Source organism: Mixophyes fleayi, chromosome 5 (genome assembly GCF_038048845.1).
Source record: "Mixophyes fleayi isolate aMixFle1 chromosome 5, aMixFle1.hap1, whole genome shotgun sequence".
In the NCBI taxonomy this organism is placed as follows: domain Eukaryota; kingdom Metazoa; phylum Chordata; class Amphibia; order Anura; family Limnodynastidae; genus Mixophyes; species Mixophyes fleayi.
The window spans coordinates 29,872,397-29,888,769 of NC_134406.1; the positions used below are offsets into that span (position 1 = coordinate 29,872,397).

A 16,373-nucleotide genomic window follows, 5' to 3' on the forward strand; every position below is an offset into this window, starting at 1 on the left:
AACCTTCACTGGAAAATATTACTACCAAATATTACTAACTCACAAAGGGCAAATCAGGGCCAAACATTGTTAAAGTTACTAAAACAAAAATCTTATCCTTATTGGATCATTGAGAAATATAATGGGAATAAGATACCCCTTATATAACATAAAAACACATAGAGCAAGTCCATGCCAAAAAGTTTGTTTCGGATATGGAGATGCTTGAAATAGAGACCTGAGGCACGTAGCCAAATGCATTTAAACAAGTGATGGAACTCCGAGATGACTTTTTAGTATTCATTAGAATAGACAAATATTTGCTTTTATTTGTTGCTCCTCATATCCAGGTGTGTTTGGGCTTCACGGACAGTTATATTTTCCATCATAGAACGTGTTCAGGTAACACAAGTGACATCACTACTCTCTAAATATAAGGATATATTTTCTAGGTGTTTGTTTGTGTTCATATTAATGTCACTTTGGTATTGTATTATTCCTATCATATAATATTCGGGATGTAGTTATTTTGCCAATGCTGAATGTCGACACTTATACTGATAACACCAAAATGGTGACAGTGTAAATGTCGAAATATTCATTCTGCAAACATGTTTAACATGATGTCATTGTGACTGTCAACAGTTGTAATGTCGACGTGCAAAGGGCAATGCCAGCGGCAGCCAGCGGACTCATTCCGGCACAAAATAGTTAATATTAAATATAAAAAAAAAGCCACATAGATATTAACTAGAAAACATCCCACCCCCCTTCCCAATCACATTAACCCTAGTATTAGCGGTGGACCCAGCGTCACAATATGGTAAATAAAAAATACAATGAACCCCAGGCTGGGTAACCCTAGGGGTATGGTCCGCTTTTTTTTTGGCGGTCCCCATCTCCCTAGATCAGTGGTCAGGGGTAATGCTGCAGAGACACACCGCCGGCGGTCATGTGATTTTTTTTTCAATCACATGACCACGTGGCGGCTCCCAGCAGTCTCCTCCACTCTCCCTCTGAATGTCGGGCAGCCCGACATCATTTTCAGTGAGGAGCAGAGAAGAGGAGCGGCAGAAGAAAACAAGACAATAAGAACAGAGAAGAAGAAAAAAGAAGAGAAAAAGTCAATAGAAAAGGAAGTAAAATAACAGAGGCACATAGGGTGAGGAAAGTAAAAGAAGGGGGAAAAACTATGGAGGCACATAGGGTGAGGTAAGTAAGAGGGGGGGAACAAAACTATGGAGGCACATAGGGTGAGGTAAGTAAGAGAGGGGGGAACAAAACTATGGAGGCACATAGGGTGAGGTAAGTAAGAGGGGGGGAACAAAACTATGGAGGCGCATAGGGTGAGGAAAGTAAGAGAGGGGGGAACAAAACTATGGAGGCACATAGGGTGAGGTAAGTAAGAGAGGGGGGAACAAAACTATGGAGGCACATAGGGTGAGGGAAGTAAGAGGGGGGGGAACAAAACTATGGAGGCACATAGGGTGAGGTAAGTAAGAGAGGGGGGAACAAAACTATGGAGGCACATAGGGTGAGGGAAGTAAGAGGGGGGGAACAAAACTATGGAGGCACATAGGGTGAGAGAAGTAAGAGAGGGGGAAACAAAACTATGGAGGCACATAGGGTGAGGGAGGTAAGAGAGGGGGAAACAAAACTATGGAGGCACATAGGGTGAGGGAGGTAAGAGAAGGGGGAAAAAAACTATGGAGGCACATAGGGTGAGGGAAGTAAGAGAAGGGGGAACAAAACTTTGGAGGCACATAGGGTGAGGGAAGTAAGAGAAGGGGGAACAAAAGTATGGAATTCCAATAATTAATAATATATGATTTCCTTTCTTTCAAATCAAGGTGGTAACGTCTGCGTATATAAATATATTTTGGGATAAAAGGTAAAAAAATTCCTTGACCCCTGCCCTAGAGAATCCAGCCCCATGCTGCGGGTTTCCATGCTATAGCGCCACCAGTCCCGGCCGGCAAAGCCTAGTGTTGGTTCTAGTAAAATCAGAGGGACCCCACACCTTTTGTCCCCCCGATTTTGCTAGCACTAGGCTTAATCTAATTAGGGGGTGGGCACGGGGTTTTTTATGTTTAACCCTTTGTGTGCTCGCTGCTTTTTCGAGGGGTGATAGTTTTAAGCTTTATTAGTGTTTGCATTTGTTTTTTTATAACTTTTTTGTGCTGACATTACTATTGTCGACAGTCACAATGTCACAATTTTAAACATTTGGATAAAATAATTATATGTCAGCATTTGCACTGTCACCATCTTGATGTGAACAGTATAAGTGTCAACATATTCACCGTCAGAAAATCGTACCCTTCCTGTACCCTGTGTGTTTGCAGACAAATTTAATATACGGTATATAATACAATCCATGTTCATAGCGCAGTGTGTGCTTAGCATCAGCCTAAACACGTTTTCTGCCATAGCTCCAAGCCCAGAGAGTAATTAGCTTATATGGAAAAACTACTTTGTACCCATTAGTATAATTACAGTAATTATATGCGGCCTTTATCTGAGTTTTATTAATAGTAAATAATTTTAACAATTATGATAATGACCTATCGAACCTCATACAACATTAAATAATGTATTTAATTTCCAAGGAGAGTAACATGATGTGAACTAATGGACAGTAACACAATAATTATTCTGTTCATTTTCTAAAGCTACAAAATGTTACCTACTAATGCTGTTTACATAACTGCACAGTACCTAAAGAAAATTTAACATTTAATTATATAGATTGGGGGACATTTATTAAAGTTGCTGCTTGAGAAAAAAACGTCTGTCGTCTATATCATCCAATCCGATAAAATGAAATAAAAAAATGAAAGCTAATGTCTGGTTAATAGCATTCACCAATTAGTGTGACTGAGAAGAAGAGGCTGACCAGGGAGGGTAATGCCCCCTTGCCGCCCCATCTCTGCCATTTCCTTACTATAAATGAACAGACCCAACATTGGAGTTAACTTCTATTTCTCTTGCCGAACACTTTCCTCTAGCTTTGCTGTTATGTTATATATAAAAATTTGTTAAACAACATTATTATTGATTAAAACTAGAATACATTTGAATGATGAATACATACATTTGTGTTTGTTGCAAAGGTTATTTGGAATAGATGTCTTTTGTGTAAAATAGATATTTGTGGTGGACTTACAAGTATATTACTAGACGTTTAAGAGCTGTGCCCTGTTCATTGGTAGTCAATTAGGCCATTACAAGCACATGTGACCAACACGTGCTTGTAACTTCTAACAAAGCAAGCCGGCCATTTTAAATATTGTGAGCTATCAGTGCTTGGAAAAGGCTAACGGAAATTGCAAATGCTGTGTAAAGGAAGTGTGTGGTTATAGTTTGTGTAATGCAGTTTAGTGTAAATGTATAGTAAGTATATGGAAATGGTTGTGCATTGGTTGTTTGTTAGTTAGAATGGTTGTGTTGGAAAAGTATTTCATGGCAAATTGAAGAAAACGTTTAGATGGTATTGGAAAGCCTGCTATGCTGCTGTTGAAGAGTGTGGCTGAGATGAGGACTTAGATGCATAGCAAATGATTGGATTGTTCAGGAAGTGGTCAGATTGTTCAATATAAAATTTGGTTAGACTGTTGGCTCAAAAAGTAGTTTGTAACTCTGAATCTCTGAAATAATATGGATAATTGTTGGAAATGTTGATGTTGCTAATATGGCAGCAAGGTGAAATAACATGTGTTTAGAGCAGACATAGTTCAGACAATAGAGAAAATGGATCTAGAAGCTCCATGCTTGTAAAATGGCTGCAATCTAGAAGCTTCCATGTGAAGGGAATGTAGATAGTGAATAATGGCTGTATGACTTTGACTGAGATAAATGAAATGAAATAATAGATGGATAAATGGTAGAAGTTTTGAGATAAATGTGAGAACATTTGGAAGGTTAAATGTGTGCTTGTGTCTCTCTCTCCCCCACAGGTTCCCCCTCCTCCCCCTACACACACACACACACACACCTTTAGACAATTGTTAGTAAAAACACACACATAATGACTTATATATTTATAAAACAGGCAATTGACTGCAATGTATTGTATGAAACGAAATCTGCCGAGTTTGTATAAATACACTGTTTACTGTTTTATAATATATACATAAGTTTTACAATTAGAATGTTAATAATACAACACGTTTTAAATGAAACTATATTTTGTGCATAGTTTTTCTTGAAGATATGAGCATAAGTTATTATATGAATATTGATCCTGTGGATTTAAGAGAAAATAAGAATTATATTTCTTAGGTTAAATCAGAATTACCTTTGCGAGGAGTTGGTTGACGGTAGTAGTCATAAATTACATTATTGAATGGTCATCCATACATTTGCCAGACTATTAAGGAGATTAAAACCCCATAAACACCCTAAAAACCCTTTTACACAGACAGACAATGGGCACAGCCACCCGCAATAATCTAAAGAACATTTGCACATTGCATGATTGCATCACTGAACCTTACAGTGCTTGTAACTGCGGCCTGACCACTAATGAAAAATACTTGATGATGAATATATAACTTTACTGTGAACCTTGGGTTGTCTGCCATGTCATTCACCTCATGTCATAAATCCTGATGCACACAATGCAGCCAGGCAAAACATTAAAGATTTTTGCACTATTTCCCATTGTGTAAAAGTTAAAGACCAAAACATGAAAAAACATAAAAAATTGGTCGGACTATTATTACCTGACTGATTATTTCAGAGGCCCGTTTGGCTCGTATCATATCTGGGATATCGGCACTGAACTCCATGCCTTTTCCTTTAATGTCATTCTCAAGGTCCTTACGGTACTCTTTCTTGAAACAGACAAACAACCAAACTTGTGTTACTTATACATCATGTCCATACATAAATGTCATGCATCTCAATACTTTTCTTTTTGCTACAGTTTACCTCATTCAATATTAGGGAAGCATTTTTCACCCTTATTAAATCAGGTGTATCTTCTAGAACAGTCAGACCCTTTCCTTTGACCCCTTCTTCCAAATCCTTTCTGTACTCCTTCTATAGATGAAAAGAAAGATAAGTACATTATTTTGAACATTAGACTAGTTCCTTTACACATGAATTAGATCGGGTACATCAGCTGAATTTACAAATGTTTTTGCATATTTGGACATGTGACAGGTGACATCACATGTAGCTCCTCACAGATTGGTGCCACATTCCTGCGCATACTCCCCCTTTAGAAACTCCGGGAACCAATGGCAGAGTTTCAGGAGTTGTAGGAGGAGCAACAGGAACTCTGTCACCAATTATATTAGCAGTGTGAGTTCCTGCACTCGGTAGTGAGTGGGCAAAAAAATAAGAGCGCAGTGGTACAACTGGACAAGTGATGGATTTGGGACTGGGGTCTGCTTTTTAAACTAGTCACCTATTATTAATATTATTACTATTATTATTATTATTATAGTAGATTTGTAAGACACCACAATGTTCTGCAGCATCGTACAGTAAGGAAAACAGTACATACATAAAACAGGGACATACAAGGTAGACAAAATAAATACAGACATAAAAACAAAGGGGTATGAAGGACCCTGCTCATCAGAGAGCTTACATTCTAAATATTCACCTAGAATAAGGTCTTTGCTTTTTACACTATCAATCTAGTTTGGGATCTATATTTTAAACTAGTTACCTTGACTGGGGTCTGCTTTTTAAACTAGTCACCTAGAATAAGGTCTCTGCTTTTTACACTACCAATCCAGTTTGGGATATACATTTTACACTAACCACCTGGACTGAGGTCTTCTTTAAACATCAGCATCCTGGTCTGGGGTATGTTTTTACATTAGCCACCAAGACTGATTTAAAAAGGAGATTGTTGCAAGCACTAACGTATGTACACCAGGAGGTGGCAAAACAACGTACCTTAGCAGGTAAATAAATAACACTTGGGCCTACCAAGTATTAATATTTTTTTTGTCAAACCACCAAAAAGCATGAAACAGATGCACAAGTGAAAGTCACTGAGAAAAGAGCAACAGCATGCAATATCTCCTAATTATTACCTGTGTACAGGAAAAACTGTGTCTCCACTGCAGTGTTTTGGCTGAAGTTAAACCAAAACTAGTTGTTAAAACGAAGATTGCACAGACTATCAAACATCTGGTAATTATGCTTTTACACTTAGCAACAAATCAGACTATCATTTATTTAGTACATTCTACAAAGTGACAGCTAGAATCTGATTGGTTGCTATAGACAACATCTCCACTTTTTCAAACCCACAGACAAGTAAATATACCCCTTAGTGTTGTTACTTCTCTTGGATTTGCACATTTGTTTGTTATGTAATAGAAGTAACATTATATACCTTTCCTAGAAGATGCATATGACAAGCTTACCTCACTCAGCAGGTTTGTAGCATGCCTTGCATTCAGGAAAGTTGGTGTGAGGTCTAGATCCACTGACGCTTTCCCTTTCATTTCTTTTTCAAAATCCATACGGTATAAATTCTGGTAATTAAAAAGTAAAAAATAAATAAATAACTACATATATCATGTAACTAAAGTAGTAATTACATGTAACAGTATCTCACTCAACATAAGAATATAATTGCATAATATTCTGACTGGAGCACTGCTGTGTTGGTGCTATATAGATAAATAGTAATAATAATTACAGTATGTTCCTACAAATTAATATTTATTTAATATGAAACACAATGATTATTATTATTATTCCTTATTTATATGGCGCCACAAGGTTTCCACATCGCCGTACAAAACACAAAAAACAGTACAAATAGTAGAGCAAACAGGCAACAACAGTACAGAGCAAGACGAGCAAAACCAAGACTCAATAGCTCCAAGCACAGCAAGTACAGTGACGTAGGAGTAGAAGAAATGGTATAGAGACAGAAGGGGAGAGGGCCCTGCTCATAAGAGCTTACAGACTAAAGGGATAGGAAACAGACAGTGGGCACAACAGGAGTCAGTGGAAGGTATCAAGTACAAGTGGAGACAGGGAAGTGGGAGGTGAGGAGAACAAAGATGGAGAAGGTTAGGCGGATGGCTGGTAGGCTTTGAGGAACAGATGGGTTTTGAAAGCCCGTTTGAAGGTGCTCAGATTAGAGGACAGACGGATGGAGCGGAGGTGACAGCACGGGAGAAATCTTGAATTCTGGCGTGGGATGAGGTAATCAGAGGAGAGGCGACGGTCATTGGCTGACCACAAGGAACGGGCAGAAGCAGAGCTGGATTAAGGCTCTGGGGGGCTCGGGGCACTTTAGGCAGGGGGGCCCCTATGATGTAACATGGTTATCATTTTAGACAAACACACAGGCAATACTGTGTGCACTGCTGTTAGGTGCACGCAGCTCTGCCTTCACAAGCAGTACAAGGTGAAGCAGGACATACCTCCCAACTGTCCTTGTAGTCGGACCCAATCCTGACTACGCTGAGACAGTCACCCAAATTCAGGACTGCCCGACCAGATTCAGGACAGTTGGCAGACTGCCCTGCTCTCTCCTACCTCTTCTTGTCACTTTCTCCACCTGTGGCTGCTGGTGTCTTTAGCTCAGTTGCTGCTTGTCTGGATACTGGAATGATGGGGGCCATATTTGGAAAAAAAAATGGGTACATGAAAATTAGAAAATTCCAACCAACCCCAGCATTAAATCAATAGTATTCCCATTTAATATATAAACATATTTCCCTTCCTCGAAACAGCCCTATCAATAAATTAAATGGCATTTATGTTTAAAAAATATAACCATTTTGCACAATCATCCACTGCATTAAATAATTCATATCCACATTTAATAAACAGACCTAATTTTCCCCAAACAGCCCCACATTCATTTATGAGCTTCCAAACCACCCCAGCATCAAATTTAAAAGGTCCAATCACCCCATCTTAAATTGATAGCCCACACTATTACATTAAATTGCCCCACCATCACTCCACAAATAAAATAGCACCCATTAAATAATTAGCATCTACCTGCAATCCAAGATTAAATTAAGAACCCCCCTTCCCTCCCACATTATATTAAAAAACCCCCTTCCCTCACACATTATATTAACATACTACACCCCTCACACACACATTATATTAACATAATACCCCCTCACACACACACACATTATATTAACATAATACCCCCTCACACACACACACATTATATTAACATACTACCCCCCTCACACACACACATTATATTAACATACTACCCCCCTCACACACACACATTATATTAACATACTACCCCCCTCACACACACACACACATTATATTAACATACTACCCCCCTCACACACACATTATATTAACATACTACCCCCCTCACACACACACATTATATTAACATACTACCCCCCTCACACACACATTATATTAACATACTACCCCCCTCACACACACATTATATTAACATACTACCGCCACTAACTTTGTTTTATCTGCACGCTGTATGGCCTTGTTTCTCTTCACAAATGGGACGGCACCTGTCACGTGGTGCACGTCCCTGACAACAATAGTAGCCACACATAGGGGAAGAGGGGAACGGATTGTAAGAATCTGCAGCCAGTGACAGAACGTAGCTGGTCTCGGAGGAGGGGCCATCCACCAAGTAATAGAGACTTGGGCCATTGCAGGGACCGGCCCAAAATAGTCTTTTTTATTCTTCCCGCCCCAGCCCGCCTCAGAAAATAGTACTGATACTGCACATTAAAAAAAAAAAAAAAAACACTGATAAAATTACATCAGTTTTAACTTATATATATATATATATATATCAAACTTATTGACATGTTATAAATGTTTCTTTCTTTTTAATGTGCGGTATCATTGCTCTTTATGTATGTGTATGTGTATAAATGTATATATATGTATACATATAAATACACATACATAAAGAACAATGATGCCGCACATTAAAATGAAAGAAACATTTCTAACATGTCAATAATTTTGATATATCTATCTATCTACATATATATATATATATATATATATATATAAATATATGTATATACGTAGGCACACACAACAAATATGTTATGGGATCCCCTATTTTGTCAGTAATTATTAAAGTAATTATGCCTCTTCTATTAAAGGTTCAATTAACATATACATACACATATTATAATATATATATATATATTTATGTGTATATGTATTTATGTGTATATGTATTTATGTGTATATGTGTAATATATATGTAATATATATTACACATATACACATAAATACACACATACATACTCCAAGTGAAAGTGGGACTTACTAACCCACGTTCAGCACAGCATCCCGGACAGTCTCTTCTGGTATTGCATGTGAGGAGCTGCTGCTGCACATGCGCAGCAGCTCCATTTCGGCCATCTTAGAATAGCCTGATGTACAGCAGCACCGTGACTGCTGTACATCAGGACAGCTGTCAAATTTTGCGGGGGCGGTGCGCCTGCGTCAGGGGGACCCCACAGCCGCAAAGCAAAAGCAACAGAATCGGATCACCAACTGACAGGTGATCCGATCAGATGGCGGCTGGCGGCCCTCAGAGAGAGGGGGGCCCGGGGCACGTGCCCCCTGTGCCCCCCCCTTAATCCGGCTATGGGCAGAAGTGTGAATGGAGAGGAGGTTAGAGATATAAAGGGCAGTGGAATGGAGAGGGCCTTGTAGGTGACAGTGAGAAGTTTAAAGAGCATTCTGTAGGGAAAAGGGAGCCAGTGTAGGGCAAGGCAGAGAGGGGGAAGCCAAATGATCATCACTGGTGCAAGTTTCAAAATTTCAATGAAAAGTATTTAGTATATAACAGAGAGACCTGGAGAACACACAGAGTGTGGGGTGCCACTGGTAAGTAGTGGGGTAAATGGCAGCTGATATACCCCATATGTTCAGGGGAAGTTTGTGGAGACAGCAGCTACCATGTAATGTAAAATGACTTTAAAGTGTGTTAGAGCTTTGTAGTCTATCATGTGTGTCCATAAGTTCTAGATGCCCCAACCCATCACCAACCTCACTCTGGAATTTCTGAGCCTCCTTTGAAGCATAGTACGACGGGGTGTCAACAAACTGAAGCATGGACCTCCCCTTGGACTGTTCATACTTCTCTTTGTACTTGACCTGTAGATGAAAATAAAATGATCAATTGCGGAATAAAGTGACAGTATTATTTATTCAAGATAACAGTGTTTTAAAATGATTAAAAGAGGCCCATGATAAACTAGAAGTATATTCTACAGCTGTGTTAGGTAATATTTAAAATACACACTCACCTGACTCTGGTTCACAGCATTTTCTTTATGGTGAATCTGTTCTGCTGTATCTAAAGCAAATTGGTAATGCCCCTTATTTTCCTCAAATTGTTTCTTATACGTGTTCTGAAAGACATAGCAAACATTGAGTTTATAAACATTTCATATTCATCCATAATAAATCACTTGTATTGATTTTCCTTTTTTTTGTGTGAAAATGTACAAATGAAAAATAATAAGATGTAACTGAGCCGTGAACTGGCACTCACAGAGTGTGAGTGCATTTACCTGAAAAATCAACTTTGTTGAGGCCAATCATGGTGGGAAAATGACCAAAAGCTTCTTTTGTAAGCTATGGATTTCTATCTACTACAAAAATCATCTATCTTCTAATACTGGGGTAAATAAAACCCATATTACAGTAATGGAGGGGGTAAGAAAGGACGAGCTGACAAAACAGAATTATGAAAAATATAAAGTAAAGAAGATTATTATATTACATTTTCTGCAACAATAACTTGTAAACCAGCTCTGGTATATAGAGAGATAACCAGCAGATTTATATGCAAATACAAACACAACTAAAAACACAAATGAGGTTTCTATGACAGCCTTGGTTTTAGTGACAATTCTGAATCAAATGTAGGTTTGTGGGTTTATTGGACATGAGCAGAGACTCCCAGTCTAATTGGTCATACTCATAACATTAAGGGCTATAGCATACTTCTCAACACTGAGACACAGAGAATATAGGGACAAATAAGCCCCACCCTCAATTACTACAAACCATACCCAGAGACTCCTATAAAATGGCCACTTTGGGTGAAACCACCCAATCCACACAAGCTCCGCCCCTTCGAATGCCTGTGATTTGGATCTGTCCTGTCAAAATCGGGACAGCTGGGAAGTATGAACATAGCACATTCTTCATTCATTGCACACAAGACTGTGATTTACATCTCCTCAAACAGCGCAAGCAGCCGGAATCAATTTCCCCATGATTTCCCATTGCCCAAGATGTCAGTAGGCCCCATCCAGCAGTCTGGTATGCTGCATGACCACAGCACAGTTATTAATGGTTCTGTGTTGTTCATAAAGCCACACAAGCATAATGCAAGGGCTGGTGGGATCATCTTGTGTGCCACCAAGAAAAACATATTTTTTTAATATATAGTGAGTATTTTGTCTTGTTCAGTGGTAGGAGGTCCAGAATAAATCCAATTTTCTTCCATGATGTAATACATTAAAAGGTGAAAAAACACACAAGGGACAAATATTTTCTCTGTACTGTCTATAAAAGTAAAGTTAAAATATACCCTTATTATAAATAGACACATAAAACAGCCTTTATAACGCTATTTCAGGACAGATCTACTGATAAATTCACACAGCGTATATTTTGAAAATCTGCATTAATTATATTGTTATATGAATCCAGATAATTCCATCCATTGCTTTATCATCTCTATTACTTGGCTCAACTGAGCCCGACGTATCAGAAATGCTTAACGCAAATCAGTTCACGGTACAATAGTGATTTTAGAGCTGATTCGATTTGGGTTGGCCTGCAGAAACTTTCCTACCCTTGAACAGTGAACCTTTAATATTAGTTCAAAGCTCAAGTTCACAGTAAAACAAATAACATTAAACTATATAATGCTGTTCATTTCAGGTTTAATATCTACATTTTAAAGTATTTCTAAAGTTTAACTTGAACAGCAAAGATTACTGTGTTGGAGTTTGAGCTCAAAGTTCATTCACCATTTGCAGGAAAAATCATTACATTTCTGTACAATGAAGCCATTTAAACTCAAACAAGCGCAAACATAATTAAACCAACTTGCACATGGCCGAACCTGTTCTCCATATTCAGCTAGAATTTTTTAGTCTATGTGAAGTTTAAGAATTTATTGGAATTTTTTTAACATTTAGAGCTGATTTAACTAAACAAGTGTAGAACTGACAATATGCCCCTTCAACGATCAACCCAAACCAAGCTCTGATTCACCAAAACAAAACCACTTTCTTATATTATCTTTTATTTATAAGGCGCCACAAGGGTTCCGCAGCGCTGTACATAGGAGGTTAGAACATACAAAAAATTAACAAAATAACACAAGTACAAAAGTGACAAAAATGGTATTTCTGTACTCCCATCCAATCCTTTTTTCTGAGTTCATCTAGCGGAGACAGCTACCATGGGTTGTAGGATGGGATCAAGGAGCAGGCACTTAAATAAGTTCAACTTTAAAATCACAAAGAAGGGTAACAATATATACTCAACAACACAGTGCAACAACCAATCAGAACATTGAGCACAAGGGTGGGTACACAGTGTCCCCCAGATGAACTCAGAGAATAGGACTGAATGGTAAATACAAAAATCACATTTTCTCTGTCATTCTATCTGAAGGACACTGCTACCATGGGACGTTCAAAAGCCACCCCTAAGGGAGGGTACTCTCAGCCAATCCTGAACGTAAAAAATCTTCCGTCCGAAGCTCGCATCCTTGGATACAAAAACCTGAAAACTATAAAAAACTTTAAAAAGGTATAACAGAGGGCCCGGTAGCTGCATTTCAAAGCTGTTCAACTTGAGCCCTATGCCGCGCACCCCAGGAACCACTCACCGACCCAGTGGAGTGTGTGGAGACAGACACAGGAGCTGTTTAGCCAAAAGTGGAATAGGGCTGAAAAATGCTAGAACAAATCCATCTTGCATTTGTCGGTTTACAAGCCGACCAACCTCTTTTCTGCTACATAAAACCAGCAAAGAGTCGATGAGACGAACACTGGACATTCTCTCCAAGTAAATACGAAGAGCTCGCACTACATCCTGATTCCGATGAAAGCTCGACACCGCTTTCAGCTGGAAGGTAGGTACAGTACGCAAGACCGCCTGGTCTTCCTGAAGAAAGCGAGATCGACAGGAAAGAGCTTTTAATTCAGTAACCCTTCTAGCTGAGGCAATGGCAAGAAGGTGGTTTCCAGGTCAACCACCTCAAACCAACGGATTCTTATGGTTCAAATGGCGCACACTGAAGGACAGTAATGACCGCCATACATCTCTGAAAAAATAAATAGACAGCACAGAGACCTGCACTATGAGTGAACTCAACATGAGTCCTTCATCCAGTCGCCCCTGTAGGAAGGACAGATATCTAGAAAGATGGAATTCTGAACTATGGATACTCCTGTGTTCACACCACAAGATATAGGTTTTCCACACTCTCTGGTAGATCCTTGCCGAAATTGGTTTACGGGCCCTCAACATGGTGTGCACAACCTTGGATGAGAAACCCCTTGCCTTCAAGATCCTGGCTACAATAGCCAGCTGAGGAAGGTCCGGGTGAAGAAGGGAACCCTGCTGAAAAGAAATTACAAAAGAAAATAAATTGACACTCATACAGGCTGTTATGCAGCCCTTCATTAATAAGCCCAACTCCCTGGTCACTTAATATAAAGTGAGGATACCAGGAGTTTCAGAGCAAAGAAGCCTCCATAAAGATCCCATCCAACAACCAACAGTAGCAGTGTCTACCAGATAGATTACAGAGAAATAATTGAAAAATACAAACAACAAATTTATATAATTACAACCCACAAAATTACATAATTCTATAAGGACGCACTAGGAGAGAGGGCCCTGCTCATTATACCAGACTTTACGAGAAACAGGAGAGTTAGGAGGATGGCTGTCAGACTTGAATGAAAAGATGAGTTTTAAGGGCATGTTGAAGGCTTGGTGGATAGTCTAATAAGATGTGGGAGTGAGTTTCAGAGGTTTGGAGCAGTGCAGGAGAAATCCTGAAGGCAGGAGTGGGAAGAGGTAATAAGTGAGGTATCGGCAGAGCAGAGTGTGTGTGTATGGAAATGAGGTTGGATATGTAGAGGGGAGAAGAAAAATTGTAGCTTTGTAGGTGAGGGTAATGAGTTTGAATTGCATTTTGAAGCAGACGGAGATAGTGAAGTACTGGCAGAGAGGGGAGGCAGAGGTACAGGGATGAGTGTCAGAGCCACTCCAAATAAAATGGATTTCTTAGTGTTGGCCAAAGTTTTCACTATCCGATCAGAGGAGTCAAGGATTAAACCCAAGTGGACTTGAGGAACAGGGGAAAGGGTGTTATTGTCAACAGAGAGGGAGAGGAGCCACGCCAAGCCACGACTTTCTCCGAGTCCAGTATCTGACACAATTCCATCAAACTGGGCAACTGGGTGGTACGTCTTACAAATATTATTATTACTATTATTAACACTATTTTTTCTCTTTAAAGGCATATATATTTATATAAACTGTACCAAAAGAAATATCATGGGGTGGGTAAGTATTGACATTCCAAAGCAAAGTATTCAGGATATATAATGGAGACCGGGTAAACACACCAAGGGCTAGATTTACTAAGCTGCGGGTTTGAAAAAGTGGGGATGTTGCCTATAGCAACCAATCAGATTCTAGCTTTCATTTATTTAGTACCTTCTACAAAATGATAGGTAGAATCTGATTGGTTGCTATAGGCAACATCCCCACTTTTGCAAACCCACAGCTTAGTAAATCTAGCCCCAAGTGTCAGAGGTCAGTAGTGAGCAACTGAGGTTGGATAACAACTTATTGTAAACTGGGTTTCCTGTTTATTAAATCTGTCACAACTGTCTACCAACCTCACTCTGAAATTTTTGGGCCTCCTTTAAAACACAATATGACGGGGTGTCAACAAACTCCAGCATAGACCTCCCCTTTGATTTTTCATACTCCTCTTTGTATTTGACCTGTAGAAGAAAAGAAAGTAATAATTTTCTGAATAAAGTATCAACATTAAATCAAAATGAAAATCAAATGAATGATTATCAAACATCCATGACAAGATAAAATGAATTAGTACATTTGTAATACAGGTAATATGTAAAATACCCACTAACCTGGCTCTGGAGTACAGCATTTTCTTTATGATGAATTTGCTCTGCTGTATCTAAAGCAAAATGGTATTTTCCTTTATTCTCTTCAAATTGCTTCTTGTACATGCTCTGAAAGAGATACCAAATATTGATGTCCCACTATAAATTTAAAAAAAATTTCTCTACATCCATAATACGTTACTTAAACAATAATAAAACATCACTGAGTTTTACATCAGTCATAGTTTGTAAGTGGGTGCATGTAGTTCATGTAGTTGAAAATATCCATTTTTAAAAACAAAAAAAAACAAAAAAAACTTTTATAAAGTATGGATTTCAACCCACTAATATTTTCTTAATGGGGTATCAAAATGAAGAGTTCACAAAACAGAGTTATTAAAAAAGTACAGTATATTTTACGACTTACCCACCTGTTCCTTCTAACACATCATTATATAATAACATGTATGCTGGTATTCACTAGAAAGGTATGCATTTGATGCGAGCTACATTCTCAAAACTGAATATTCGCCCCATTATGCATTTGGCTGCAGAAATCAGCATTTCTCAGGCAAAATTTGCCGTGAAAAACTACTATCAGTTTTTGTTATACCGGACTTCTCCCATATTGGTTCCGTTCCACGCCAGGATATATCAGGTGTCATTTGCGCAAAATACACCATAAAATGTAGATTCGTGCTGCTGTAAGAAGGCAGCAGATTTATAAAGAGGTAGACCCACAGAGAGAATGAATAGGAAAGAGAACAAGGGGTAAAGGTATCAAAGTCCGGTTTCTTCATCTCGCGGGAGATCGGCGTCTTTGCGGCTAAAATTTAAAGGGGCGATGACTTGTAAAGGCAAGTTTGCCTTTACAAGCCATCACCCCTTTAAATTTTAGCCGCAAAGACGCCGATCTCTCGCGAGATGAAGAAACCGGACTTTGATACATTTACCCCCAAGTGTGAAAAGGAGACAAAATGGTGAGTGAAAAGGAGAAAGGAAAAGCGAAAAAATGAGAGAAGTGTGAAAACAAGAGTAAAAAGGAAAGAGAAAACGAGAGAAAGAGCTAAAAATAAGTGAGTGAGAAAAAAGAGCAAGAGAATGAAAGAAAAAAAAAAAAGAAAAAGGAGAAAATGAAAAAGAAAGAGGTAGTGAGAGAGAACCACCAAAAGGTTATCTTTAAAAGTTTTTAAAAAACACAAAACTAAAAACTTTTCCCCAAAGTTTCAAATGGACAGTCTGGGCAGGAGGATTAGATTG

At 38.7% G+C, this 16,373-nt stretch overlaps 1 protein-coding gene across 1 annotated transcript in view; it reads right to left on the reverse strand.

The window, feature by feature from the left end:
• NEBL (nebulette) overlaps positions 1-16,373 on the reverse strand; it is a 102,362-nt gene that overhangs the window by 27,707 nt on the left and 58,282 nt on the right. Inside the window, 7 exon segments of the mRNA XM_075211934.1 lie at positions 4,704-4,814; positions 4,912-5,022; positions 6,369-6,479; positions 9,982-10,089; positions 10,242-10,346; positions 14,880-14,987; positions 15,138-15,242. Coding sequence (XP_075068035.1) covers positions 4,704-4,814; positions 4,912-5,022; positions 6,369-6,479; positions 9,982-10,089; positions 10,242-10,346; positions 14,880-14,987; positions 15,138-15,242 — 759 coding nt within the window.